Source organism: Macrobrachium nipponense, chromosome 2, assembly GCF_015104395.2.
Source record: "Macrobrachium nipponense isolate FS-2020 chromosome 2, ASM1510439v2, whole genome shotgun sequence".
In the NCBI taxonomy this organism is placed as follows: Eukaryota; Metazoa; Arthropoda; class Malacostraca; order Decapoda; family Palaemonidae; genus Macrobrachium; species Macrobrachium nipponense.
The window spans coordinates 99,096,326-99,123,344 of NC_087201.1; the positions used below are offsets into that span (position 1 = coordinate 99,096,326).

A 27,019-nucleotide genomic window follows, 5' to 3' on the forward strand; every position below is an offset into this window, starting at 1 on the left:
GCAGCACTACAGCCGGCAACCAGACACTGAGAGGCCTGTAAGTGCAATAATATATAAGAACAATTGCACACACTTAATAGGATAATGGAATATATTTCTGTGCCGGGGCATTCCGGGCTATAAAGAAAAGAAAGGGTATATATATATTCATATGTTAACGTCCCAGGGACTGTGTAAGGAAAAAAACCACCCGGAGTTGTATACCCGGAGCTGTATGACCTGGAGAGGGGGGTACACGGAGTAACCCGGGACGGCCACATGAACTCGCAAGTTCCGTGGCAAAAAGAAACTAAAAATAAAAATAAAAATAAAAATAATGGTAATAATAAAAACTAAAATAACAAATATAATATCTCCGCCTACGGAAGAGTAACTTCCGTAAACATAACCCTCAATGACTCCGGGAGAGGCCGGAATCTAAATCCGCCTTATGCGGAGAGGGAATGTTTTAGGCGGGTGGATGTAAGCTCCGGGAGTGAAAGAAGCAGAGCGCAACAATCCACGGAAGCCGAGGCTGAAACGCAGTGCGACCAACAACTCCGGAGGCGGTCGGCTAAGAAGCGACACTCCCCAGCCCAAGGTCCTGGGAGACCCACTACACCTCCCCCTCCGCTGGTGGGACCGGCCGTCAGCGACAAACAACGAGAGGGGCACCCAACTACGGGGAGTCCCACGAGAGGGGGAGGGAGGGAGGGCTGAAGGGGGGACGATCACGTGACCAGCGAATCCTCGTGAATAAAGGATCACGAGGAAAACGCAGGCAAAGCCTATGAAGGCTAGCTGCCGACCGAACACCCAAATATACATAGACAAAATAAAATCAATTACTTAAAGCTAAGGGAAAAACATGCTTTAACAGGGGTAATGAAAATAAGGGCGAAAAAATATAAAACGCAATGGAGGCCACTCGATGAGAGTGGGCGCAACAAGGAAAAATTACTTGCTTACCGACAAAACGAAAACAAACGGTAAGCTGACGAAAAGAAAAAGGGGGAATTCTTGAATGGAAAATACCAAACTAAAATAAAAGGGGGGAGGGGGGAACGGTAGATAAACATCGAAGCACGAAACAAAGAAACGTGCACGAACGCCGACCCCCTTGAAAAACAGGAAATCATGAAAATAATAAACGTAGATCAAACAAGATCGACAAAGCAACTGCCACCCAAGACATAAATAAAATGTATACTGAAAATATATACTGAAATATTATAAGTTACGAGTATATAAATATATAGGTACTGAAAGAAGCCCACTCGAAATTGGTACAAAACAAAGGAACGACGTAATGGCGGCTCGCTACCGCTCACTACGGGAGGAGACGCCTAACAAAATCCTAAATAAAGGCAAAACGAAAAGCAAAATCACTCCCTAAATATAGAAAAAGGGCGAACCAGTACTTAACTTGGGTGAAGAGGCAGATTGACGATCCATAACGAAAAAGAATAAAGAAACCAATAAAAAGAACAGATAGCTATAAACAAGCGTGTAACGCTGGGAGGCTATCGATAAGAATGCCGCTGCAGTCCCCTTCAACAGGGTAGCTGGGTGTGACCTATAGGTCGGCTCCCCGTTTTCAGGGTCTTTTGATGAGGAAAAGGCTAATTGGAGGGGTTGCTGTGGTAGTGTTTAACACTCGCCCCAGTTCTATACCGACACCTTTTATTTAGGTGAGCGAGTCAGAGACTTCTGACATGTCCAATTTAGCAGTTCTCTGGTATCATAGCAATATTTTACTAGAAATAGTGCTAAAGAGGACACATTTCACGGAGCGACACGGCTGAGCCCAGAAAAGGGTTTTTCACAAGAATGGCAAATTAATGAAAAATTCATAATTGTTCCTACACAATATACAAACCGTCTGTCCTTTACTTAAGGAATTACTTTCGGCGTAGCTGGAATTACAGCTGTTAAATTCTTGAACAAGGTGGTTAGGCAGTAACTACAGCGTGGCAGGCGGGTAGGCCGGCCGGCCCGGATGTAAACACTCCACTTTGCCTTCGGCTGTCTTTCGATGAAGATGTGTGTTGGTGAGCTCTTGCTGACTGGTCGTTGATCATTTTCCAGTGGGATCTTTCTTGTTTATTTTTGTTTTTTAAATGTACTGTGTTTGGTATTAATATGAAATTCAATTAATATACAAACCCACTTTTTGTGATAGCCTTATAGCTGCCTTTCTACTTTGTGTTAAAGGTCACTGGCAAAGGTATGGCAACATCTTTATTATTTACATACCCGCCCTTAACGTGAGGACGAGATATGTATTTAACGTGAGGATGAGACATATATTTAATGTGAGTGATATTGATCCTTGAGTGTGTGTAACAAGACACGTATTCATCCGAAATTATGCCTATGCTTTGGGAATTACCAAGGGGAACTTCAGAGGTTTGTCCTTTGTTTTGTTTTTTCTGGTAATTTCTCTTCTCCTTCATCCTTTCACTAGCTGTCGGATGAGGGTAGAAGAGGTGGCGTAGGATGTTGGTGTTTGGGGTGCCCTTGGATGCGAGAGGAGTATCCTTATTACTTTAAATCATTTTTCTTTATTTTACAGGCTAACAGTGGTGATTGTGTTTCCAGCAGTATTGTTTGGATAGCTCTTCATATTGGTTATCCTAACCTTGGAATTGTACCTATGACTTGTAGCACGTTGTGATACTGATCCTTGAGTGTGTGTACTGATCCCCTGCTGGTAATCATATTCATTTACCAATACTACCCTAGAGTTGTCACTGGACGAAGCTTTTGCCACTGCTCTGTGATGATTAACTATTTCTGAAGGTAGAAGTCTCGCAGAATTTGGAGGAATCATAGAGGAAGATAGTTTGTCAAGTGTCGTCATCCTCCTCTTCGAGATCATCATATTTTCATCAGTCTCCACCCCTTCAACTTCTAAGGGCCCTTTCTGTAAAAGGAGAAGGTAGTCTACCCCCCTAAGAAGTCTTGTCACGGGACTTCTAAGGGTCTGTCTCCTCAACTGAGGAGGCGGTTGGGTCTTCCGCTGGCTTTCCCATTCCCAAAGGTACGGAAACTGTCACGCTGTCCCCAGGGCCTAGTGTGTCGGGAGCCGTAGAAGCGTAAACTTCTGTTCGCACTTCTGCTGCTAGTCCTAGAGGTTCTGTCCCTAAGATTAGTTCTGTGTCGGGTGCTCATTCGCGAGTCCCCAAGTGCACGTAATCTTCAGATGTGCATGCATCCAGAGTCGTTGACGCTGAGTCCGCTCACAGTCATGCGCTCACAGTCATGACTCGAGCACGGGGTGGAAGAAAGGAGCAAGTCGATTGCTCGGTTCCCAGGGTTGACGTGACAGTCCCGCAGGACCGTCCATGCAGAGGTTTCGGCCTCAAAGAGGACTCAGACGAATCAAAGGATGGTATCGGCTCTCAACGAGGACTTGGACGAATCGAAGGATGGTATCGGATCTCTCCACTCAGCCCCACTAAGACGACGGTCATGTTCGTGCAACCAACCGGCCTCGGTGGTGGCAGACACTTCGCCTGCCATACGAGAGTTTCGTAACCCTCCTTGGGGAAGCGTTCTCTTCACTGCTGCTCCGTCAGGTCCTCCTTCCCAGGTCGCGCTGGGGCCTGCTGCTTCGGCAGCCGCCGCAGCCCCATCCTGGATGGGAGAACCTTTTGCCATCCTGAGGAAGTTGGCTAAGAAGAAGAGGAAGGTGTTGTCATCATCTTCTGCTGCCTTCTCCATTTCTCCTTCCAAGGCTCCCCAACTGAGGAAGAAGGAGGAGGTCTCGCCCACCCCCCCTCCCCCCCAAAAAGTCTTGCACAGAGACTTCTAAGGGTCTGTCTCATCGTCCCGGTGAGACAGGTGGGCCTTTCCGCTGGTCCTCCCGTTCCTTCAGGAATGGGGCCCATCTCTCCTTCCCATGGGGAAGAGAAAGACAGGGACCGTAGAAATACCAGCCACTGCTGGTACCTCTGCTCCTGGCTCTAGAGGCTCCACCTCTGGACCAGGAACCACCTCGGTTGCTCACCAGTGAGCGTCACCGAGTGTACGGTCACCTGTTGGTGACCGTGCAGCCAGGGTCCAGACCTCCGAGTACGCTCACTGCCAGGACGCAGGCACAGGGCGGAAGGATAGTAAGAGTTACCCAGGTGACTCTCGCCAGACCAACGATCGCTAGCGTAGCGATCAGCCGATATCCAGGGTAGACGTGATGGTCCCATCTGACCATACACGAGGCGAGACTGGGAGGAGGTCCCCCATGTCCCCAGGAACAGCTTCAGCTGTTTCAGGGACCGTGACGCGCTGTGAGGACGGTGCTCGGTCTTACCAGGTTGGTGGACGCTACCAGTCACCCTACCGTCGATCATAACGTGATCGGACGGTCCACACGGCTGGTAGCAGCTCCCCTGACGCAAGAGACCGACGCTGCCTGCCTCAGTCCAGCGTTTTCCGCAGGGAGATTGCTAGTCCAGACCTGCAGACTGGTCATCACCGCAGTTGATGATTGCCTGCAGCCCTCTCCATCCATCGGTTCTGCCGGTAGACAGAGCGGGAGATCCCTTCAACCTCCTCAGCGGGATACACTGGGAGGAGCGAGGCGACCAGTGGGTATTGTAAGGAGTGTGCTTCTCTCAGTCCAGCCATGAGAGCCTATGTGCCTGGTTCGGTCTTAGGACCAGACAGGTTATACACTTAAGAGATTAGAGGGGGGGGCAGTTTGGTTTGGCGAGGATGATGACGCTGTTCACGTGATGGTCTCACTGTACCGCACATGCAGAGACTGGTGTGGGCTCCCCCTTCGGTCCTCTTGAGAGGTTTCAGCCTCAACAAGGACTGGGACGCGTCAGAGGGCGGTATCGGCTCTCTCCTGTCAGGTGCATGCTCAGCCCCACCCAGACGATGGTCACAGTGACCGACTGGTCTCAGTGGCAGCAGACGTTTTGCCTGCAGTACAAGAGTCTCGTAACCCTCCTCGGGAAAGCGTTTTCTCCAGACGGTAACACTTTCCTAGACTCTCGGAGCAGCCATCACCGCAGGTGCCCGTGACTCGCTTCTCCGACTGCTAGTGATAGCGTCCAGTCTTCTTCCCCATTCCCTCTCTTCCTATGGCTACGCTGGGAGGGGCGAGGTGAATGAGAGGGATTCAGCAGAGTGCTCTCCGTAGGATTCAGCGTTGGGGGACTGCGTTCCTGGAGGGACCTTCGGGTCCTACTGGACGTACGTCCACTTCGTTGAGGAAGGATCTTGCTCATTCCTCCTTGATTTCTGCGGGAATCGAGGAGGGCCACCACCCAATGATCGTCTGATGAAATTCGTGGGGTTTCGCTGAGTGCATAAAATTCTTTGGAATTTCTAGCACTCTCCGATTGTTTTTGTCTTCTACAAACTGCAAACACTTTGGCAAGACCACGGTCCAGAGTGGGCAAGACGAGAATTCCTGATAATTGTTACTACAATAATTGGGAATCTTGCCGAATGCTCGAATTCCTTGGACTTTCTGGCGTCTCAAAGTGTTTTGGTTTTCCTGTAATTTCCAAACACTGTCGAGACAGACATTCCTGGTAATTGTTATTATGAACTTGGGAGTCTCACTAAGCCTTTAAATCCTTGGAATTTCTAGTGTTCGAAGGGTGCTTTGGTTTTCTGAGATTTCCAAACACTCGGGCAACAGGAATTCCCAATGATATTACCCGTGGAAGTGCTGCTGCTGAAGGAAGAATGTCTCAGGAGGGGCTCGGCCTGGATGGACCTGACAGTCCATCGCCTCAGTATGTGGTCACCCATGGGATACAGAGAAGAACGGGCAATAACAGTCAATCCTCCTCTCATTTTTTCCCTTTACTTCTTGGTTATACCATAATGAGACAAGGAAATAAGAGGAATTCGGTGGAGTTTATTCCTCGGAATTCGAACCCGAGAGACTATGTTTTTGGTTCAATCCTAGGATCTTACCAAACGTACGTCAATCCGTTCAGGATGGATAGCACCGAGAGTTTGAATGCCTCTCCAGTGCTACTGTTTTGGGAACATCCAGTTCAGCTTGAACTAGTAGTCTTTGGTATCCTGTTATCACTGTAGAAGTCTTCTTTTGGGAAAGCTTCACCATCGCTCTCTTCACGAGAGAATGAAAGAGGTCGATGTACAGGAGCCTACAAATATACTACGTATATATCTCTTGCAACATGCTTCTGTTATCAGTTGAATTGTCTGAGTAGTAGGCACATAACTGTAGTCAACTCTACGGGTTTGTGACCGAGACGAATAGTGTCTTCTCTTAATTGACCTACAACTTGGAAAGGCCTTGCAGGCCTCCCAAGATTACCGGTTTCGAGTTTGAGGTACTAGTGGTATTGTTTATAGCAGCACCACAGCATTTGCATTCAACGAATAGGGGGGTTTTCATCCCTCCCATTTTGGTTAAAATGCAAATGCTTGAGCGTATCTTTTTTGCACTTGATGGTTCTAGCCGAACACATTCCTTCATGGAATGGAATACCTGGCAACTTAGGATGACGACAAGTTTAGCAAAAGCTGGCGGTGTGTGGCGCTGCCAGCCTGCCTCAGCCACTATGGCTTGCTCTCCAAGATATTTCGGTTGGTATTGTCTCTTCTCTGTCGAAGATTGACTTCTGATTTAAACCTCTGCCCGGCAATCACAGACTTAGGTCTCTGATTGGCTGGAATTCTCGCATACGTGTATGACCATCTCTCCTGCATCGCATTTTGCAAGAATTTTGAGACAGATATATCTCACTAGACTTGTTATCATCTTTCTGTTTACCTCACGGTAACAGGAGTCTGTAGCCTAGTCTGTAGCCTAGTCTTCCGCGTCATTGCACCTCCCGCTGTGATGACGCAGAATGATATTCTTTAGACAATCTGAGTTTGTCTTCAAATATACATTTCATAATTCGTAAGGTGTGCAATTATTCTTTGTTCACCCCGAATTGTAGTTGAATAACGGAAGACTTCGCCTGTTCTACGCCATGCCAGCTCTGCTTCCAAGGTAAATAGAAATGTCCTCCTGATTCAGTTTAGCTTTTTCAGTCCTCTGTAAAACAACAGGGATTAAAGCCGTCTTCACTGGTTGGTGTCATCGACGGGACTTCTTCTATTTCAGAATCTTGAGAGTTTACTTCTCTCGATTCAACTGTGAAGACGTAGGTCTGCATTCACCTTAGTCATTCACTAGCATATAGTATTGTTTCTCCTTAGTTGAAATTCAACTACTATGAGAATGTCTGTCTTGCCATCAGGGACCTCGGTCTCTAGAAGGCAATTGACTATCGTCTGATGGCCGCATGCCTTGAGATAATCATCATCTCGTCTTCCAACATCAGTGGCAAACAAGATAAATGATTTGTATGGTTGTTCTCGGCATAACCCTTCAAAAGGCGGGTGTCTTGTTGTGACTACGTCTCGGATGCATGACGGCTCACTGAGAGCAGTCAGTCGGCCACTGTTGAAGAGTCCAAGACCGTCATGAGTTACGCTGTGGACTTTGTATTGGTTGATCCAGATCATCATTAGTTTGTCCTATTGGCATGTTGCTGTACCCACAAAGGATCGACACCCATCATGGAGTGTTGGTGTCTTTATCCACTGCAGACTGCCATTGCAGAAGTGTCTGATGACACATCTTTCTCCGAGCCTTGCGAGACCGTGAGAGACTTCTCTGCAGTTGGATAGGGCAGTGAATGGGTACATTTCATCACTTCGAAGAATATGTCAGACAGGAAGGTAGATGAGGCCTAATTACGACTATATTTATATCTCGGAAGGAGACCCTCTCGTAGGCATGTTTTGTTAAAAATGACTGCTGCTTCAGCACTATTAATCTTGTAAAGAGTCTTCTCTATCTTTCTGATGATGGCTTTCTCGTTGTTGCTTAGACTGGCGAGCAATGCACCAAAGGGCATGGTAAAATTAGGTTGAGTCATTTGATTTATTATTACTTATACAATTCTTTCTCTCTCTCTCTCTCTCTCTCTCTCTCTCTCTCTCTCTCTCTCTCTCCAACGCAACGTTTCCTCCTGATCGACAGGACATTATCAAGCGATAACTGCTGAGGGACTGAATTCCAGTGGCGAGTCCATCTCCTTTTATCGTGGTGTTGCGAGCTCTTGAGTACGGTCAGAGCACCTCTCCGGCAGGTCGGGTTTTCATTGGTTCCTGGGAAGGCGACTCATATGGCGGGCGTTTACGAGCCTTGCAGACCTTCTCAGGTGGGGGGTATCACCGGGAGCCTCTTGATTGGCTTCTACCTGAGCGACGTCACCCCTGGTATTATTCTCATGTCCGGTGTTCGCTTCATGCGCGCTGGTACACACGTCGGTATCAGGAACGCTTCTTGGGTGGTATTAAGGGAAGGCTTTTCTTCGAGGATGAGCAGCGCTTCTAGGAGACGCAGACATCGTGGGTCAGGTGCTCTCCCGATGATCTTAATATTCCTGACGATGTCGTCTCTCGTGATGTTTCTGTGGTGTACTACAAGGGCGTGCTGGCTAATGGCGCCCTCCTGGGCGTGGCAGGAAATCCTTTTTGACAGGCGCATCGTCGTCATGCCGATGTAAATCCCAGGGCATCCTTGGGCGGGGCATACGTATCGGTAGACGATGTTGGACTGCTTCAGGGGGTCTCCTACCGGCGGGGAGGGGTTGTTCTTCATCAGGAGGTCCTTCGTACGCCGATTCTTGTAGTAAATAATGAGGGACACTCTCTTTCCTTCCTCCATGGGGTGGAGATGTTCCTCTATTATTTTCTTCATGGCTGCTTCGTCCTCCGTGGTGCATGAAGGCTTTATAGAAAAGTTTGATATCCTCCGGGGGTGGAATGTTCCTACTCTCTTCCTCCGTCATGTACCAGTTGTCAAGGGCGGCTCGTGTTTCTTGGTTTACGAGTTTATTCGAGTACCCATTGTTAATTAGGATCTGGGATGCTCGGTCGAGTTCGAGGTGTGTGTCCTGCCACGTCGAACAGTGCGAGAGGGCCCTCCTGACGAAGGCCCTGACGGTGGTGGTCTTATATTTATATCTCTCTTCCTTCATGCCTGCCCACAGGTCCTTGGTTGGAACCTGCTTTCCTTGGACCGGTGGTGGATGCTTGCAGGTTGTGTTTGCTTACCCGATTCCTTCAAGAAGACAAGTTGCATCTCACCTATGGTGTGCAGTTCTAGAGGTAAGAAGGATGCGATAGTGACTGGCCTCTCCACCTTCCCCACCTCGTCCTTCCACTCCTCTTCCTTTGGGTTGAGGATAGGGCTCGAACTTACACTGGCTGGTCAGGCGATTGATGCGGTAAGCTTACACATCGAGCTTCCTTTCTGTTTCTTATCAGAATCATAGAAGCAATCCCGCTCCTTTCTCTAGCAAGGGGAGGAAGGAGACTAACAATAATGCAAACTCTTCCCAGAACTTTGCATTAATGCCTCCGACTCTAAATATTCTTTACAGCCCATTTTCGGGTGAGTTACGATTCCTCACTCCTTTCGAAAAGGCCCAGAAGTCTGACTCTTGATCATGCAGCTCCTATACTCCGATCAAGTTCTCAGAGGCAGGGCACTCTTCCTCGCTCTTACAACCGGGAGGAGTAGCCCAGGTGTGTAGAACTCCAGTCAGCTCCAGAGACTCACTCATATTCCTCCCTCCAATCCGTGAGTCTTCCTTATGTAAAGAACCGAGTGTTTGTATATCGTGTAGGAACAAATCACAAGTTCTGAAAGTAAATTGTATTTTTTCTACCTATACAAACCTGAGTTCCTTTACATATATGCCCACCTCATGCCACCCCTCAATCTGAACCTGGGCCGAAAGGCAAAGTGGAGTGTTTACATCTGGGCATGCTGGCTGGCCTACCCGCCTGCCACCCGGTACTTACTGCCTAACCACCTTGTTCAAGAATTTAACGGCCGTAATTCCAGCTACGCTGAAAGTAATTCCTAGTGTAAAGGTTAGGAAAATTACAATTTGCTTAAAAAAATTGTGATTTTTTGCTGCCCATGGTTATAATTTTTCCACAATTTCATAGTTTGCAGGGGAAAAAATCTATCCTAATTGGAAAGGCTACTAAGACTTTCTTTTTTGTCAGAATTTCTTTAATATTAATATTCATGATATGGACAAAGATCAATTACATGCATGTGTGCTATCTTGTTTTCCTTATGGTGCTGAATCATGGTCTCCTTGTGCACATCTGGCTGTGATACTTAATATTGCTAGGGGAAGATCCATGAAATACATATCACTGCATGAAAAATGTAGCCATAAGTGTACTCTTGTGAAATACAAGGAGAGCGCTGTAATTTGTTGTAGGTATCGTAATATTAATCACATAAGCAAATTGTATTTTTCAGTTTTTTATATTTTAAGACTTATGTATTTAAACCCTTTTATTTTTTTATTAAGATAAGGCTGTGTTGTTACTACTGTCATCACAGTTGTTAATTCATATAAACCAATTTGAAATTACAGGTATTTCAAGATATAGTTCTTCCAATGAATGAGTTGGAAGCTCAGATCGATAAGTCAGAAGAACTATTTGATATTTATCCCATATTGGTGTACCCATGCCGCATTTATGATCATGGACCTCATAGGTAATGAAAACATTTTTATTTTTTTAAATGTTGATTTAGCTTTCTCTTCCTAAATTTGGAAGTGCAGTATTTTTAATTACTATCATATTTAAATTTAGAAAGTTACAAGTGTCATGAAAAGCCTTTTATTTTGAAAGGAATTAGTGCTAAAGTGTACTTTTCCCCTTCAGTTCAATAGGAATTTCAGTCCTTTATCTCAACTTCTCAAATGACATCTCTCCTTCCACCACCTTTTTAGGAGCTCTCTTCATCATAATAACATATAATTTCCCTCCCAGTTGCCAGCAACTCTTTCCTATCTTTTCAAGTACAGGTGAAAGTGTAATCTTGTAATTTCACTTGTAATTTTCCCTTTCTCAAACTTCATATTTCAAATGCATCTTTTTATTCCATCTTATATTAGTGTATGAGTACAAAATTCTTGAAAATCCACTGTAACTTCTTAATATGTTTTTTTCCTGGTGGTAAAAGTTTCTTCGTTATTGATACTCCTGTTTTTTTATTTTTTTATTGAAACTTGCATCTTATTATACCTTAGTAGTCTTACAACACTTTTCTCACCATTTTTTCTAATCCGTTCTTATTTTATGTTTATTCTCTTTAACAATATTTTTGTGTGTACCTATAGTGTTATTCTGTTATGTGCATCATCACAGTTTGTCCACCTGCACTTCATTTTTAAATTGCCCTCCATTTTCAACCTCTTTAGTTTCTTCACAAAGTTGAAACATTCACTTAGTTCATTAGAGAAAATAAAAAACATGACAATATTTTTGAAATAAATATGTCTCTTATATACAAACCATTACCTTACATAGTTCCTGGGTTAACCTGAAGTAATGGCTAAGAGTTGACAGGAACCTCTCTTAGTGAGCTGGTAACCTTATGTTCCTTCCCCTGCTCTCGCTTTTATGTACTACATATAGGTTTCGTTTAGGACACTGATGTATATACCCAGTGAAAGTGGAGGTGAGGGGATTAAAGGCCTCAGAGCAAGGCACTGATTTGCATAGACAACAAAAGTTTTTGAGAAAAAATGCTTTTAGTATATAGAAGGGAGCTAAAGAGGATTGTCATACTGCACTGTTAAGCGCCTCAGTGGCGTATGGTGTTGGCGTCCCACCTCGGTGGTCGCGAGTTCGATTCTCGGCCATTCCATTGAGGAGTGAGAGATGTGTATTTCTGGTGATAGAATTTCACTCTTGACGTGGTTCGGAAGTCACTTAAAGCCGTTGGTCCCGTTGCTGAATAACCACTGGTTCCATCCAACGTAAAAACACCATACAAACAAACAATCATACTGCACTGTTAATGTCTGCAAGTCTGTCTACTGGAGGGAAGGGAACCTAGGTGTTGACAGGGACAAGAATAGAGCTGGTCCTGCAAGTTGCCATTTATGACTAACCAGTGCTCTTTTTGTAAGAACAGCTCATCCACTGAACTCAGAGGATTGTATTTGTTCTCTTTGGGGAGATGAGGTCTTGAGTGTCATAGATTGGTAGTTGTCTTCAAGAAGAGCAGCCAGCCAGAATTATGGGTTGAAGTTTTGATATAATACTGTCGATAGTTATGCAAAAAAGGGGCCCTGATGGTAGTAAAGCTAGTATTGGTTATGTTCTGGAGAGAGAGCAGTCAGGAGTCTTGTATAATAGTTGAATCTCTAGAGAGTGAGGACAAGCTGTGATTGGGGGCACCACATGCATAGAATCTCAAGGAAATGTGAAGATGTTAGCATAAGAAAATTATAGTAAAAGATACTTCCTATGGTGAGGAGCATGGATGTGTGGGAAGGTATATGAATAATTGTAAGTCATTTTTATGTTATGATCTAGAAGCAAATACCAGGAGATTATCATCAGATTTGAAAACTATTAAAATAAGATTTAAAAAAAATTAATGAATCTGGTTCAAGTTTTCTAGAGGTTAAAACATTAAGGAAGTGTCATTGGAGATGACTTATGTGCATAGAGTATATTTTTCACAGAATGGTGTTAGGTGAAGTACATTAGTTACAGTGGCCAGTGGCTTCATATCTGTGTTATTAAATTGTGAAATGTGCATAAATATGTAAAACAGGTTTTGACATAGAAAAAACCTTTTTTTAGGTACTGGTTCTGTAAAATTGTTGTTGTACTGTACGTATTTTCCATCAAACTGGCGAAAGGTTGCTTCTGTGGCTTTCATTAATATGGTGGCTTCTATTTGGCTTTCATTGCCATATGGTTGGGCAGGATAACCGACTGCTTCAATGGTTTCTGAATTCCAGTTGTGGGGACCAAGCACCATTCAGTATTGGGAAAGGCCTCTCTGTCTTGAAATTCTATATGTTCAACCTCAATAAGTTTTCCTTTCATTAGTGAGGTACTTTCCATCTGGTGAAAGGATGCACACTGAGGTGTCTCACCAAGGGTTTTGGTATCATTCTTAGGGGCATATACTGGCACGCATATTACATTCTGATTTGAAATTTTATTTTCCAAGCTGATCTTAATTGTTACCAGTCAGAGCTCTGGGAGTGAGTACATAGCTGTCTCTTATTATCCATTCTGATCCAGACTACTGATACAACTTCCTTTTGGGATTAGGTTTTTTATCACTCTGTTCCCATGACCTAAGGATAAGAAATTTTTACATATCACGCCCAATTCCATATCCAGGACAGACTGGAATTCCTCCTGGGAATTTATGGATAGCACTTCTATGCTGATGCTCAGTAGCAAGGGAGTCGTCAAAGGAGCTACACTCTCTTGGGGTCATCCTTGGTACTGTTCATGATTTCCTTCCAGAATTCTGAAAGTACTGCAAGTGGAATTTTCCCATCTGGGAAGTCTGCATGAACTGATGAGCCAAGGCAGTCATATCACCACTGCCTGGCAGTATAGACAGAAGTACAGTAAGCGGAATTGCCTATTATGGAAACCTGCAAGAATTGAAAAGAGTAGGCAGTTAAAACATCACTGCCTGGCAGTATAGAAAGTACATCAAGCAGAATTGTTTTATCAGGGACACCTGCATGAACTGATTGAGCCAAGGCAGTCATATCATCACTGCCTGTCGGTACAGAAAGTACAGCAAGCTGAATTCCCTATTAGGGAAGCCTGCATGAGCTGATGAGCGAAGGTAATTGTATCATTGTTAGCGGGCAGTATAGTAAGTACACCAAGCAGAATTTTCATATTAGGGAAGTCTGCATGATCTTATTGAGCCAAGGCAGTATAGAAGTCCAAGATAAATCACTACCCCCTGGAAGGTAGAGACACTTCAGATGGGGTTGAGTGGACTCTATCAGGGTCCCTTCAATACATGATTGCTGCATGGGAAAGGTCCTGCAAAATAGTAGCCCAGTAGTGATAAAAGGATCAAGTGTTTAATGAAAACTACTTAGTGCTAGCTACACCTTTTACTGTATGTATAGGCCACAAACACTTCAAATTAACCAAGGCCAACATCGCCACAAGTACTTGTCCATAGATGTAAAGAAACATGATCAATGGGTCATATTCATAAAATAGTTAATGCATTAAAATATTAACTCACAATCACTGCAATAACATTGTCTTGAAGGCTTGACTCACAAATGCTTCTTAATTCAGTTAAGACAAAACTAAATTGATATCCATACTGTACAAATATTTCTACATATTTCATAACCTTTGATTACCCTGGCAGTTCCCAAGCACCAGGTTAAGGTTAGTACTATGTAGCATATAGGCTACATTAGTTGGTACATAAAATAAAATCAATAATTACTTATTGGAGTTATTATAGCAAAAATATATAAAAGCAGTATCTCTAAGATTTTAAAATATTTGGCAAAGAAGTTAGGCTAACCTCATTTACTATTTCAGTAACTTCAACTTATCAGTCAGTGTTAAGGTCGTTGCCCAATAAGTTTCAATAAAAAAAAAAAAAAACTGTAATATTATGTATACAATGGTACCTTGTTTGTCGAACATTTCTTATGTCTGACTTTCCATTTTTTGAACAAAATTTTTGAGAAAATTTTGTATCGTTTGTCGAACAAATGCTCGTACTTCAAACTGACTGATTATCTGGTTTATACTCTTGTAATCGATGGCCTACTGCGTCCTAAGAGAAAAACTGTAATATTTTTTTTTTCATTTACAATATATAGTTTAATGATAACTGTAATCGACAAAATAAATAAAAGTATAAAGCATTTAATATACAATTTAGTTTTCAATATAAGATTTAGCATAAAAGATGTATAAAATCATACGTAACCGCGGCTACATCACGCCCAGCTGACTTGAGACTGAATGAGGAAGTGTTGATATGTTCAGGAGAGAAGGAGAAGAGAGAGTTAAAATATTATTGTATGCATGTAAAAGCGATAACAATTCACACAAAAATGGAATTTCACAGTAAATTTAACGTAACGATGAAATATGAAAACAATCCAATGCAATATAGAAAAAAAGAAAAAAGTCGTAATTGAGCCAGTGTTCGGTGCGCCAAATGACACAGTCTAGTCTAGTTGAACAATACTATTAACAAAATAGTAAATGAAAGAACAAATCTTTTCACAATAAACTTTAGCATAAAAGATTAACAAAATCATTCAGCTTCTGCGTGCCTTCGATTGTTTGTTTAAACGGCTTCCTTGTGAAAAATTATTTTATCTCTCCTTTTATTACATTCTTGACTTATTACTTATTTGTTTGCAAAATCCTCATGTTTATTTTAAAATCTGCCATTTGCCAGCAGTAAGTTGATGTATTGTGGCACAATTAATCTCTTTCCTGCGCTTTTGGTTTCCTCAGAGGGTTTCTGTCTCTCCTCCCCCCATCCCCCAGCCAGCCGGGCGCCATTTTCACCAAACATTTGTAAATCGTACGGAGAAAAAATAAAATTTTGAAAGTTTTAATTGTTCATATGCGGAACAAACCTTTGGTCTTAACACTAGGATATTTCCAAGCGCAGCTGGTAAACGCATAATAGAGTTGGAGATTGTAAGAAAGGAATCTGTGAGATCTGGCAACGCCTGCGTAGTATACAAGGTGAGATCTGGTCTAAGACCGTGTCTCACCCCGGGATAACCAGTCTTTTCCTAACCGCCTTGAAGTAAATACGCTTTTCTCTCCTTCCAAGCCGGTTATGTTTTGCCCGTGTTCTTGCTTTCCAGTGTGATTGAGTGTTTGTGTTCAGAATTATGGCTTCCTCTGAAACTACTCGTCCTTGCCAGCGTATGTGTAGAGGCATCCTAGGATTTCCTTGTTCGAGGTTTTTAGCGTCTGTGGTCATGGACCTGCACAACACTTGCAGTAGGTGCAACGTACTGTTTCAGTACTTTACGCTCTTAATTTAACTTTTGAATACATTAATAATTTAACTTTTGAATACATTAATAACAGAAAAAAATGTGACAAGGGGTACTTTTTGGGTTGGCAGAAATGAATTATCCTAATTCCCTTTATTTCGTATGGGGATATTTGTTTCATATTTCAAACAAATTAAGTTCGAAGTCTGAGGTACTAATGTACTACTACTAGAGGCACTCTTGATGGAAATGGAGGAGATTAAATATTCTTCCAGGGTCTGGAAATTACACCAGCACAGGCTTCCATAAAGTACTAGAATGGTTTTATGAAAAATTAATTTTGTTTTTTATAAGTTTTATCAGTTTTTACAAGAGAAGGGACCCTGAGTTAAATGACCAATCTTTTCTGGCTCAGTTCGTGTCGCTGCGCGAAATATCCTTTAATCCATTATTTCTAAGGTAAAGTACTAACACATACCAGAGAATAAATAAAATAAAGAAAGGTCAGTACAACTGACTCGCTCACCTCCAAGAGGGTGTCGGTATGAACACTATGGCGAGTGAGACCACTACCACGAACCGCTTGCCAATAGAAATCTCCACTACAAAATCCCCACAAGAGGGGAGCCGACCCACAGAGTGGGCAGCAACTACTACTACTCCATCCCATGCTGCCGACTGCTGCGCCTCTGGTGGCCATCCTTTTCAGTTAGCGCACAGCGTATACACGTGCCCTTTTTTGCTCTGTGTTTTTGTGCCCTTTTTTACTGGATTTATTCATCATGGAGCGTACAGCCATTGCAGCAGCTAAGTTAAGTAATCAGTGTTTATTGCTATTTGGTTTTTTCCGGCCTTGAGTCAGTATTTGCCGTTTTTTAGGTATAAATACGAGCTCTAGGTCGGAAGCATGGCAGCATGGTTCTGCCTCGTGGCGGGTTCGTTCTTGGTCTTCCATACCCAGAACCTTCCCTTACTTATTACGCTCTGTTATTAGTTATCCTATTTATTTTAAGGGTACAGCCTACGGGGTTTATGTCATGCATGCATGTCTTTTCACCTTGCGTAGGCATCTTCCATCCAGACCCTAGCCACAGCTCTTAGTATCGGCCCCGGCTAGCTTTGAGTGGTAGACTTTCTTTCGGGTTAGTCGTACACTCCTGGATTTTTTCTCCTACTATTTTATTTTCTTTCTTTACGTTTAATGATTTTGTTTAATTATGTATTATGTTTTACGTTAGTGTACGGCGTCTGGCTTCACCTAGCCTAGGTATGTCCTATTGGTCCCATATGCTTCCGCTCTTCAGTTCGGTTGCTTCTCTATAGCATCTCTCTGATCAGTCGGTTGTTGTATCCTAGGCTTTATTGTTTCATTGTATCTCTTGTTACCGCTCCGATGGTCCCAATCTACGTGATCACGGAGGGCAGCCAGACGCCTGTCCAGTCATCTTTTCTCCTCCCGCTCTTCCATAGGGCCGGGGGGAGGGTTGGTCTGCCCACGCTCGCTCTACATACCCGAGCCTGCCTCCCTCTCCCCCTAGGCGGAGGGAGTAGGGGGACGGTACAGACCCAGACTGGACTCGACCTCTCCAGCTTCTCGGTACGCTCGGATGGCTAAGGGGGGGGGGGGACTGGCCTTTCCCCCCCCTCCGTCTTTCTGCTCCGTCGCTGCCGTTGCTAGCTCGAGTCTGTTTGCCCTCTCGCCCTTTCCCACCTTACTGGGCTCTTTATCTACCGGAGTCTCCGGCATCCACGTGGAAAAGGTGCTAGTTCACCCAGAACGGGCGGACTGCGGCATACAGTTGGTCTCTACTAACCACTCCGTCGCGCTGATATCGCGTCACGCTCCGCCACGCACCGGACTTAGTCCGGTACGTCCCATGTTTTTAGGTTTTAAGTTTAGTTTTTAATTTAAACTATATTAAGTTTATTTAAGCTACATTAAACCTCCCCTCCATTGCATGCTCACACCGGATCTCTCCGGGGTTATAGCCTATTCAGGCGGTAAGGGAGGGGTTATGCCCGAAATTTTTTCGCGCTCCGGCATGCAACGGAGTTCTTTTAACCTTTAGCCTGTAAGTGATATCTTTTAGTGGATGCTCATGTGTCTTTTCACTTACAGACCACCAACTGTGAGCATCCGGGATGCAATGCCATGCTCCAGGACCCCTGTGGGCATGAAGTCTGCCGGTCCCATGCTCCAATGCGCGACTCCGCACGGGAACCTCCAAGTCTGGTCCATCACGAGACCTGCACGATTTGCTATGATCTGGTGAGCCAGCTCTTAGACGGGGTAAGTATTTCCAACTCCGTTAGCCAATCCCTACAAGATTATAGTTCTTAAGTTTAATTTTAATCTTATCTTAAACTTAAACTAAATTTGATATGGGATATCGCATCCTCTATAATTTTAAGTTAACCTTGTACTTAAGTTTTTAATTTTAAGTTTAATCTTAAAAAACTAACAAGTACCCTCTCTTCCAGGCTCCGGCTGTTATTGAGACACCGCACTGGCACCCTGCGGGCCTGGGTCGGCGGTTTTGGGAAGAACGCCGCCAAGGGTCAGCCCTACATACTGGAGAAGAGGTTGGCGGTCCTGATCTTCCCCGGCGGCAAGTCAACGGGGGCTATCCGTCGACCCAGCAGAGGGGGGCGGGCCCGCTATTGCGCTGATTCAGCAGCAGCTCACCGCTTCGTTGACTGATCCAGGCCAGGACATCTCGTCGGAAGTCGCGACGCTGGACCTAAACATTGAGCCGATGGTAGGTGTTGACGACCTGTTGGTCGAGGTGAGTACGTTGGACGCCCAAGGGCTTCCCTTAGGCGCCACTGGATCTTCTACTCCTGCACAATCTCCAGCTTCCTTCCAAGGCTTTACAGGAGCCGAGCTTTATACTTCTCCTGATGCTTCTGTTAGACCTAAGGTCAAAGGACAAGCGGTGGTAAAAACCTTGACTAAGACGTCGTCGTCGTCTAAAAAGACTTCGTCGGCGTCAACATCTCGCAAGTCTCCGGCTACAAACCCCGGAGCAGAGAGGTCTAGAGCTTCTGGGTCCGGCTCCAAATCCTCAAGGAGTAGATCCTCCAAGGAGAGATCACACACTCCAGCGGAGTCAACCGTTCCTCACTTCCTTTGGTCCCCTGTTCAGAGCTACCCGTCCACCTCCGCAGCAGCTCCGGCTTTGGATCCCAATGCTGGCCTGTTGCAACACATGGGGGATCTGGTTGGGACTCTCAAGAACAGTATGGAACAGATGTTCTCCCGGTTGTCTGATAGGATCAACTCCCAGGACAACATTATCGCCGGACTAAGCCAAGCTCCGCTAGCTACTCCCCCACCTTTCGGCACAGGGGTACCTCAGTTGCCACCATATGACTCTCTGCCTCCGTTCAGCATGAACAATCCCTGGAGAGTGGCGTCATACGCCCCCTTCCAAGACGGACTTATCTCCATCCCGGAATGTGGAACTCGAAGGAGTGAGGACTTCGAGTTTCTACCCGGAAGTCTCCAACCGCCGTTCATCGGCTACGCCAGGCTCACCGCCGTTCATCGGCTACGCCAGGCTCACCGCGCTGCCATGAACGCGAGATGATAAGGTCCCTAAAGAGACAGTCCTCTATTCACGTGACCAGGCTCAAAGAGAATGGCTCAGGTGCTTAGAGGACATGGACTGTTCAAACACTAAGATACAGCCGTTTAAGAGTCCATTTACAATCTTCACAATGGAAGAGGGTAACTCCGCTTCCTTTCCTGACGAAGATTGCTACGGTCACTATCCCAGCGGCCCAAAAGGGGGACTCGTTGCCGCGCTAAAGGAAGCGGACCCTACATCTCCTTTACTTCCCTCAACCGGAGATTTGTGGGTAAGATCTGCCCAACACTTTTTCTGCGGGCAAACTCAAACCGGACTGTGCTATGGAGCAGTTTGGTGAGAAGCTGCCTAGACTTCCAGATAGCCTTATTCAGGCCCAACACTTTTTCTGCGGGCAAACTACAAACCGGACTGTGCTATGGAGCAGTTTGGTGAGAAGCTGCCTAGACTTCCAGATAGCCTTATTCAGGCAGAGTTTGAGGCCAAGTCTAGGCTGGCCAGGTCTCTCAACACCATGGCCATGACTGAGGTGGCTACCATTGCTTATGGTTCCGAGCCACTGTTCAAGCTAATCACCAAGTCACTGACTCAAACGGTACAGTCTGACTTGTTCGAGTTCGCCACAGCCAGAACAAACTGTCGGAAACATGTCCTCCAAGAAGCAACTATTCGGCATGAACCGAATAAGTTGCTTTCATCAAACATCTGGGGAGCAGACCTCTTCCCAGATGCAATGGTAAAGGAGGTCCAGGCAGAGGCTACGAGGCTTAACCAAAGCCTTAAGGATCGTTGGGGTCTCACTGCAAAGAGACGCCAAGATCAAGCTGTCAGGGGTAAGGCTCAGAAGAAACCCAGACGTTTCCAGCCTTACCAAAAAGAAACAGCAACGGTTTGCCCAGCCTGTTTCGGCTGTTCCGTTGGTGCAGGCGGCCCAACCCTCTACCTCCAAGGCTCACTCACAGCCAATTTATGTGATTTCCCCCCAGCCTCAACCTTCCACCTCTTACGCTGTCTCCCCAGCCTTCAACCAAGTGTTCGAAGGCCAGGCCTTTCAGAAGTATGACCGCTCGGGTAAGGGAGGCAGAGGTAAGCGATCCTTTCGTCAGAGAGGATCGGGAGGGTCCCTTAATAGGGGAAAGCACTTCAGGGGTGGCCGCGGAGGCTACCAACACCAATGAGGACTTCCAGGTAGGAGGCAGGCTGTTTCTCTTCCGCCACCGGTGGGGATTCAGCAAATGGGCACAAAGCATTGTGTCGAAAGGCCTGGGTTGGAGTTGGGTGGCGAATCCGCCCACACCCAGACCTTTTCGCCAACTTCCATCCAAAGATTGACGGAGTATGCGGAGGACCTCCTTCAGAAAGGAGCAATAGCGAGAGTCAACAGATTAAAGTTTCAAGGGCGCTTGTTCAGCGTTCCAAAGAAAGGCTCACAAAAAAGAAGGGTAATCTTAGACTTGTCCCGTTTAAACTTGGCCATTCGCTGCGACAAGTTCAAGATGCTCACCATCTCGCAGGTGCGGACCTTACTTCCCCGTGGGGCCGTCACCACCTCTATCGATCTTACAGACGCATACTATCATATCCCTATTGCAAGACACTTTCGTAGTCTGGGCTTCAAGATAGGAGAGCAGGCATTCTCCTTCAAGGTAGTTACCCTTCGGCCTCAACGTAGCACCCAGGGTGGTTCACGAAGTTGGCGGAAGTGGTCGTCCAACAACTAAGATCGCAAGGGATTATGGTAGTAGCGTATCTCGGACGATTGGCTAATTTGGGCTCCAACAGTCGAGGAATGCCACAAAGCAACACTGGAAGTAATCCGGTTCCTGGAATATCTAGGCTTCAAGATAAACAGGACCAAATCAAGACTCACTCCGGAGTCAAACTTTCAGTGGCTGGGCATTCAATGGAATCTAATATCCTCCCATACTCTGTCGATTCCATTAGCCAAGAGGAAAGAAATAGCGAAGTCAGTAAAGCAATTTCTAGGACACAAAACTTGCGTCAAGGAGAACCCAGGAAAGGATTCTGGGTTCACTCCAGTTTGCATCAGTGACAAACATCTTGATGAAAGCCAAACTGAAAGACTTAACCAGAATCTGGCGCTCACGAGCAAATGTCAGGTCCAGGGACAAATTATCCTCAGTCCCTCAGATTCTACGGAATCGTCTACGCCCTTGGGCAAAAGTCAAGAACTTGTCAATATCAGTACCCCTTCAGTTTTCCTCCTCCGGGGATTACCATCCACACAGACGCTTCGTATTTAAAGGAAGCGGTTGGGAGGATATTCTCAGTTCAAGAAGGTTCAAGGAACCTGGTCACCCCAGTTCCGTCAGCTTCACATAAACGTACTGGAAGCAATGGCAGTGTTCTTGACTCTAAAAAAGGTTACGTCCGCCAAAGTACTCTCCACATAAAGCTAGTCTTAGACAGCGCAGTGGTAGTCCATTGTATAAACAGAGGAGGCTCCAAATCACGTCATCTAAATCATGTCATGGTAGCCATCTTCTCCCTGGCGGACAAGTTCAGTTGGCACCTCTCCTCCACCCATATAGCTGGAGTGAGAAACGTCATAGCAGATGCTCTATCCCGATCAGTTCCTCTGGAGTCGGAATGGTCACTGGACAACAGTTCGTTCCAATGGATTCTTCAGAGAGTTCCAGGTCTACAAGTGGATCTCTTCGCATCCCAAGCGAACCACAAACTCCCATGTTATGTGGCCCCCAACCTGGACCCTCTGGCCTATGCCACGGACGCCCTGGCCCTAGACTGGAACAACTGGGAGAAGATTTTATGTCTTCCCTCCAGTGAATCTTCTCCTGAAGGTGCTGAACAAACTCAGGACGTTCAAGGGTCAAGTGGCTCTAGTAGCCCCAGACTGGCCGAAGAGCAATTGGTACCCCCTAATTCTGGAGCTGGGTCTTCGTCCTCTTCGAATTCCCAACCATCCCGGCTCTCCCAGTCAGTACAAACGAAGACTGTGTTCGCTTCCTCAGGAATTCTCAAAACCTTAACTTTATGGATTTCATGAAGTTTGCAGCTAAAAGAGATGCGAATATTGATCCTCAAAATATTTCTCTTCTTGGAATCTGATAAAAGAGATTCAACTTTGAGACAGTATGATGCTGCAGTCAAAAGTTAGCAACCTGTCCGTTCCTTGATTGAGAATCAGATAATTAGAATCATGACAATTCAATTCAGCTATATCCTTTTTCAGGTCTTTATTTGAAAAAGGCTTAGCAGCTAGCACTATTACGACAAACAAGTCAGCCTTGAAAAAGATTTTTCAATTTGGTTTCAGCATAGACTTGACAGACTCCTACTTCTCGTCTATTCCCAAGGCTTGTGCTAGGACTTAGACCTTCTGTAAGGCCTACGTCAGTATCATGGTTCTTAAATGATGTTCTAAAGCTGGCTTCAGAAACTGATAATGACACATGTTCATTTATAATGCTCTTAAGAAAAACTCTATTTTTATTAAGCTTGGCTTCAGGAGCTAGAATTTCAGAACTGTCGGCATTATCCAGGGATCCGGATCATGTTGAATTTCTTCCCACAGGGGAAAGTGCTACTTTCTCCGGAACGTAGTTTTATAGCAAAGAATGAAGATCCTTTGATGAGGTGGGAACCATGGAAGGTTGTACCCCTTCCACAAGATATTTCTCTTTGCCCAGTATCGACCTTACGAGCCTTTCTGTCCAGGACCTCCTCATCCTCATCGGGTCCTCTCTTTAAGAGAAAAAGAAAAAGGTGGTACTTTATCTATTAAAGGCATCCAGGCAAGCAGATCTTGTATTCTTTAGAAGCAAGCCAATCCTGACTCCTTCCCTAAAGCGCATGATGTCAGGCAGTAGCCACCTCAATTAACTATTTCCATTTTCCGCATATGAATTTCGATGACTTGAAAAAATATACTGGATGGAAATCGCCGACAGTATTTAAACGTCATTACTTAAAGTCCTTGGAAGCTCTGAAATTTTCAGCAGTTGCGGCGGGTAACATAGTTTCCCCCGACTCTGCTTAATCTTTAGTAGAAGATCCAGTCCTCCTTTCTACCTATCTCACCCAACAGTTCGTCTATACCTGCCATGTTCATCTACGTTTACCTTGAGTCTTAGCTGCTCTTATGATGGTATAGTGGGTGCCCCCTTATTTTTTTGCTAGGGTCACTCACAATTGATTGTATATAATGATCTCTTGGATGTGATCCCCTTATTTTTATGCTAGGGGACACATAGTATTTACAATGGTTACGGGTTTTGTATATTAAGTCATATACATTCCCTTTTATATTATTATTGAAGTTTGTTCTATTCAAATTATTGTTATAATTGGATTTGAGTTCTTTGTACATAATATCTATACACAGATACTGATTTCAACATATCCATTCCCATGTAACAAGCCCTGTATATATGTTAAATTTAAGTTAATTTTAGACTATTATTAGCATTAAGTTAAATTAAGTAATATTTCTATTTTGTATCAGTGTGTATATGTATATTTATTAGCAATTATATTTCTTTATTTTATGTTATCTTTTATTTGAGACCCTTTTTTGTCTTTTTGTTTTTTATTCTTTACAATCTTGTGCGATTTCTCTGTACGATTTCGCGCAGCGACACGAAACTGAGCCCAGAATTGGGATTTTGACGTTAAGGAAAAATCTATTTCTGGGCGATTGGTTCGTGTCGCCAGCGAAATCCCGCCCTGCCCATCCCATCGCTCAAGATTGTCTGCTAACTTCAGGATGGCCACCAGAGGCGCAGCAGTCGGCAGCATGGGATGGAGTAGTAGTAGTTGCTGCCCACTCTGTGGGTCGGCTCCCCTCTTGTGGGGATTTTGTAGTGGGAGATTTCTATTGGCAAGCGGTTCGTGGTAGTGGTCTCACTCGCCATAGTGTTCATACCGACACACACTCTTGGAGGGTGAGCGAGTCAGTTGTACTGACCTTTTCTTTATTTTATTTATTCTCTGGTATGTGTTAGTACATTTACCTTAGAAATAATGGATTAAAGGATATTTCGCTGGCGACACGAACCAATCGCCCAGAAATAGATTTTTCCTTACGTCAAAATCCCTTTTTTAGCTTGAGGGTAATGTCATTGTTCATACGCGAACAAATCTTCGGTCTTAAGTTAACAATAGGATAATTTTCTAGTCCCTAGCTGGAACCGGTTAAAAATTGGAGATGAAAAATGAAGGAGTCTGTGAGATCTGGCAATGCTTGCATATATCGGGTGAAAACTGGCCATAGACCGCGTAGCTACCCACGTTATTGCTTTAGCTAGTCTTTTTCTTAACCGCCTGGGTGAGAGTCGCAGTTGTCTTCTCTCGGCCTTATAACCGGTTGTTTGCCTGTGTTTGCTATTTTGATTGTCTGTGTGTGCTTGTGTTATATAGCTTTCTCTGCTTCATCTCGGCCTCACCAGCTTATGTGCCCGGGAACTCGAGGTTTCCCGTGTTTTCGTTTCCTGGCTTATTCAGCTACAGACCCAGAGGCCACAATGAGCTCTCTGCTTGTGAAATTTACACAGAGAGAATAAAACTTGGGATAAGAAAAAATTTCAATATTACTGACCACTTCTACTATGTTTTATATTATATTCAATGTGTGGAAGTATTTTATTTTGATGTTCTAGTAGATTTTACTTCTCCCTATACAGTAATACCTCAATCATACGTGATTCGAGTTGCGCGAATTCACTCACAATAGCGAGAACTTTTTATTGGAACCTAACTAATTATCACACGGGAGTATTTTCACAAACACCCGAACTCAAATGCAACACTTTCGAATCCTGGGAAACCCTGCAAAGGTGTTTATTCAATTTTTTCTTGTAATTTATAAGTTTTTAAGCTTTTATGTGTAAATTAAATAACATTAAATACTAATAATCCCTCTCTCTCCTCTCTCTCTCTCTCTCTCTCTCTCTCTCTCTCTCCACATATGTAATCTTTACACAGTCCTCTATTTTTATCAACCATTTATTTCATTTTAAGGGTATTGTATTAAGCTAACTTTTAAACGGAATTACAGTAACTTTAGTTTCATTTAAAAGTTAGCTTAATATATACTTATGTAAGGACTACTCATTTCTCTCTCTCTCTCTCTCTCTCTCTCTCTCTCTCTCTCTCTCTCTCTCTCTCTCTCTCTCTCTCTCTCTCTCTCTCTCTCTCTCTCTCTCAGGGTATTACTGTACAACAGAGCTTTTTATGCATGTAACTTTATTGAAATACTTGAAGGGATTTTTGACGTAAGGAAAAATCTATTTCTGGGCGATTGGTTCGTGTCGCCAGCGAAATATCCTTTAATCCATTATTTCTAAGGTAAATGTACTAACACATACCAGAGAATAATAAAATAAAGAAAAGGTCAGTACAACTGACTCGCACACCCTCCAAGAGGGTGTCGGTATGAACACTATGGCGAGTGAGACCACTACCACGAACCGCTTGCCAATAGAAATCTCCCACTACAAAATCCCCACAAGAGGGGAGCCGACACAGAGTGGGCAGCAACTACTACTACTCCATCCCATGCTGCCGACTGCTGCGCCTCTGTGGCCATCCTGAAGTTAGCAGACAATCTTGAGCGATGGGATGGGCAGGGCGGGATTTTCGCTGGCGACAAACGAACCAAATCGCCCCCAGAAATAGATTTTCCTTACGTCAAAATCCCAATTCTGGGCCTCAGTTCGTGTCGCTGCGCGAAATCGTACCAGAGAAATAGCACAAGATTGTAAAGAAATAAAATCAAATAGACAAAAGGGTCTCAAATAAAAGATAACATAAAATAAAGAAATATAATTGCTAATAAATATATATACACAATGATACAAAATTAGAAAATATTACTTAAATTTAACTTAATGCTAATAATATTTCTTAAATTAACTTAAATTTAACATATATACAGGGCTTACATGGGAATATATGTTGAAATCAGTATCTGGTATAGATATTATGTACAAAAAGAACTCAAAGCAATTATAACAATAAACTTGAATAGAACAAACTTCAATAATAACATAAAAGGGAATGTATGACTTAATATACAAAACCCGTAACCATTGTAAATACGATGTGTCCCCTAGCATAAAATAAGGGGATCACATCAAAGAGAATCATTATATACATCAATTGTGAGTGACCCTAGCAAAAAAATAAGGGGCAACCCACTATACCATCATAAGAGCAGCTAAGACTCAAGGTAACGTAGATGAACATGGCAGGTATAGACGAACTGTTGGGTGAGATAGGTAGAAAGGAGGACTGGATCTTCTACTAAAGATTAAGCAGAGTCGGGGGAAACTATGTTACCCGCCGCAACTGCTGAAAATTTCAGAGCTTCCAAGAACTTTAAGTAATGACGCTTAAATACTGTCGGCGATTTCCATCCAGTATATTTTTTTCAACTCATCGAAATTCATATGTTGGAAATAGTTAATTGAGGTGGCTACTGCCCTGACATCATGTGCTTTAGGGAAGGAGTCAGGATTGCTTGCTTAATAACGTACAGGATCTGCTGCCTGATGCCTTTAATAGATAAAGTACCACCTTTTTTCTCTACTTAAAGAGAGGACCCGATGA

At 44.2% G+C, this 27,019-nt stretch overlaps 1 protein-coding gene across 3 annotated transcripts in view; it reads left to right on the forward strand.

Annotated features, from left to right (window-relative positions):
* LOC135220839 (delta(24)-sterol reductase-like) overlaps window positions 1-27,019 on the forward strand; it is a 242,130-nt gene that overhangs the window by 149,836 nt on the left and 65,275 nt on the right. For all 3 annotated transcript variants that reach the window (XM_064258399.1, XM_064258398.1, XM_064258400.1), the window contains one exon: window positions 10,434-10,558. In XM_064258399.1, coding sequence (XP_064114469.1) covers window positions 10,434-10,558 — 125 coding nt within the window. The remainder of the gene's footprint in view (window positions 1-10,433; window positions 10,559-27,019) is intronic.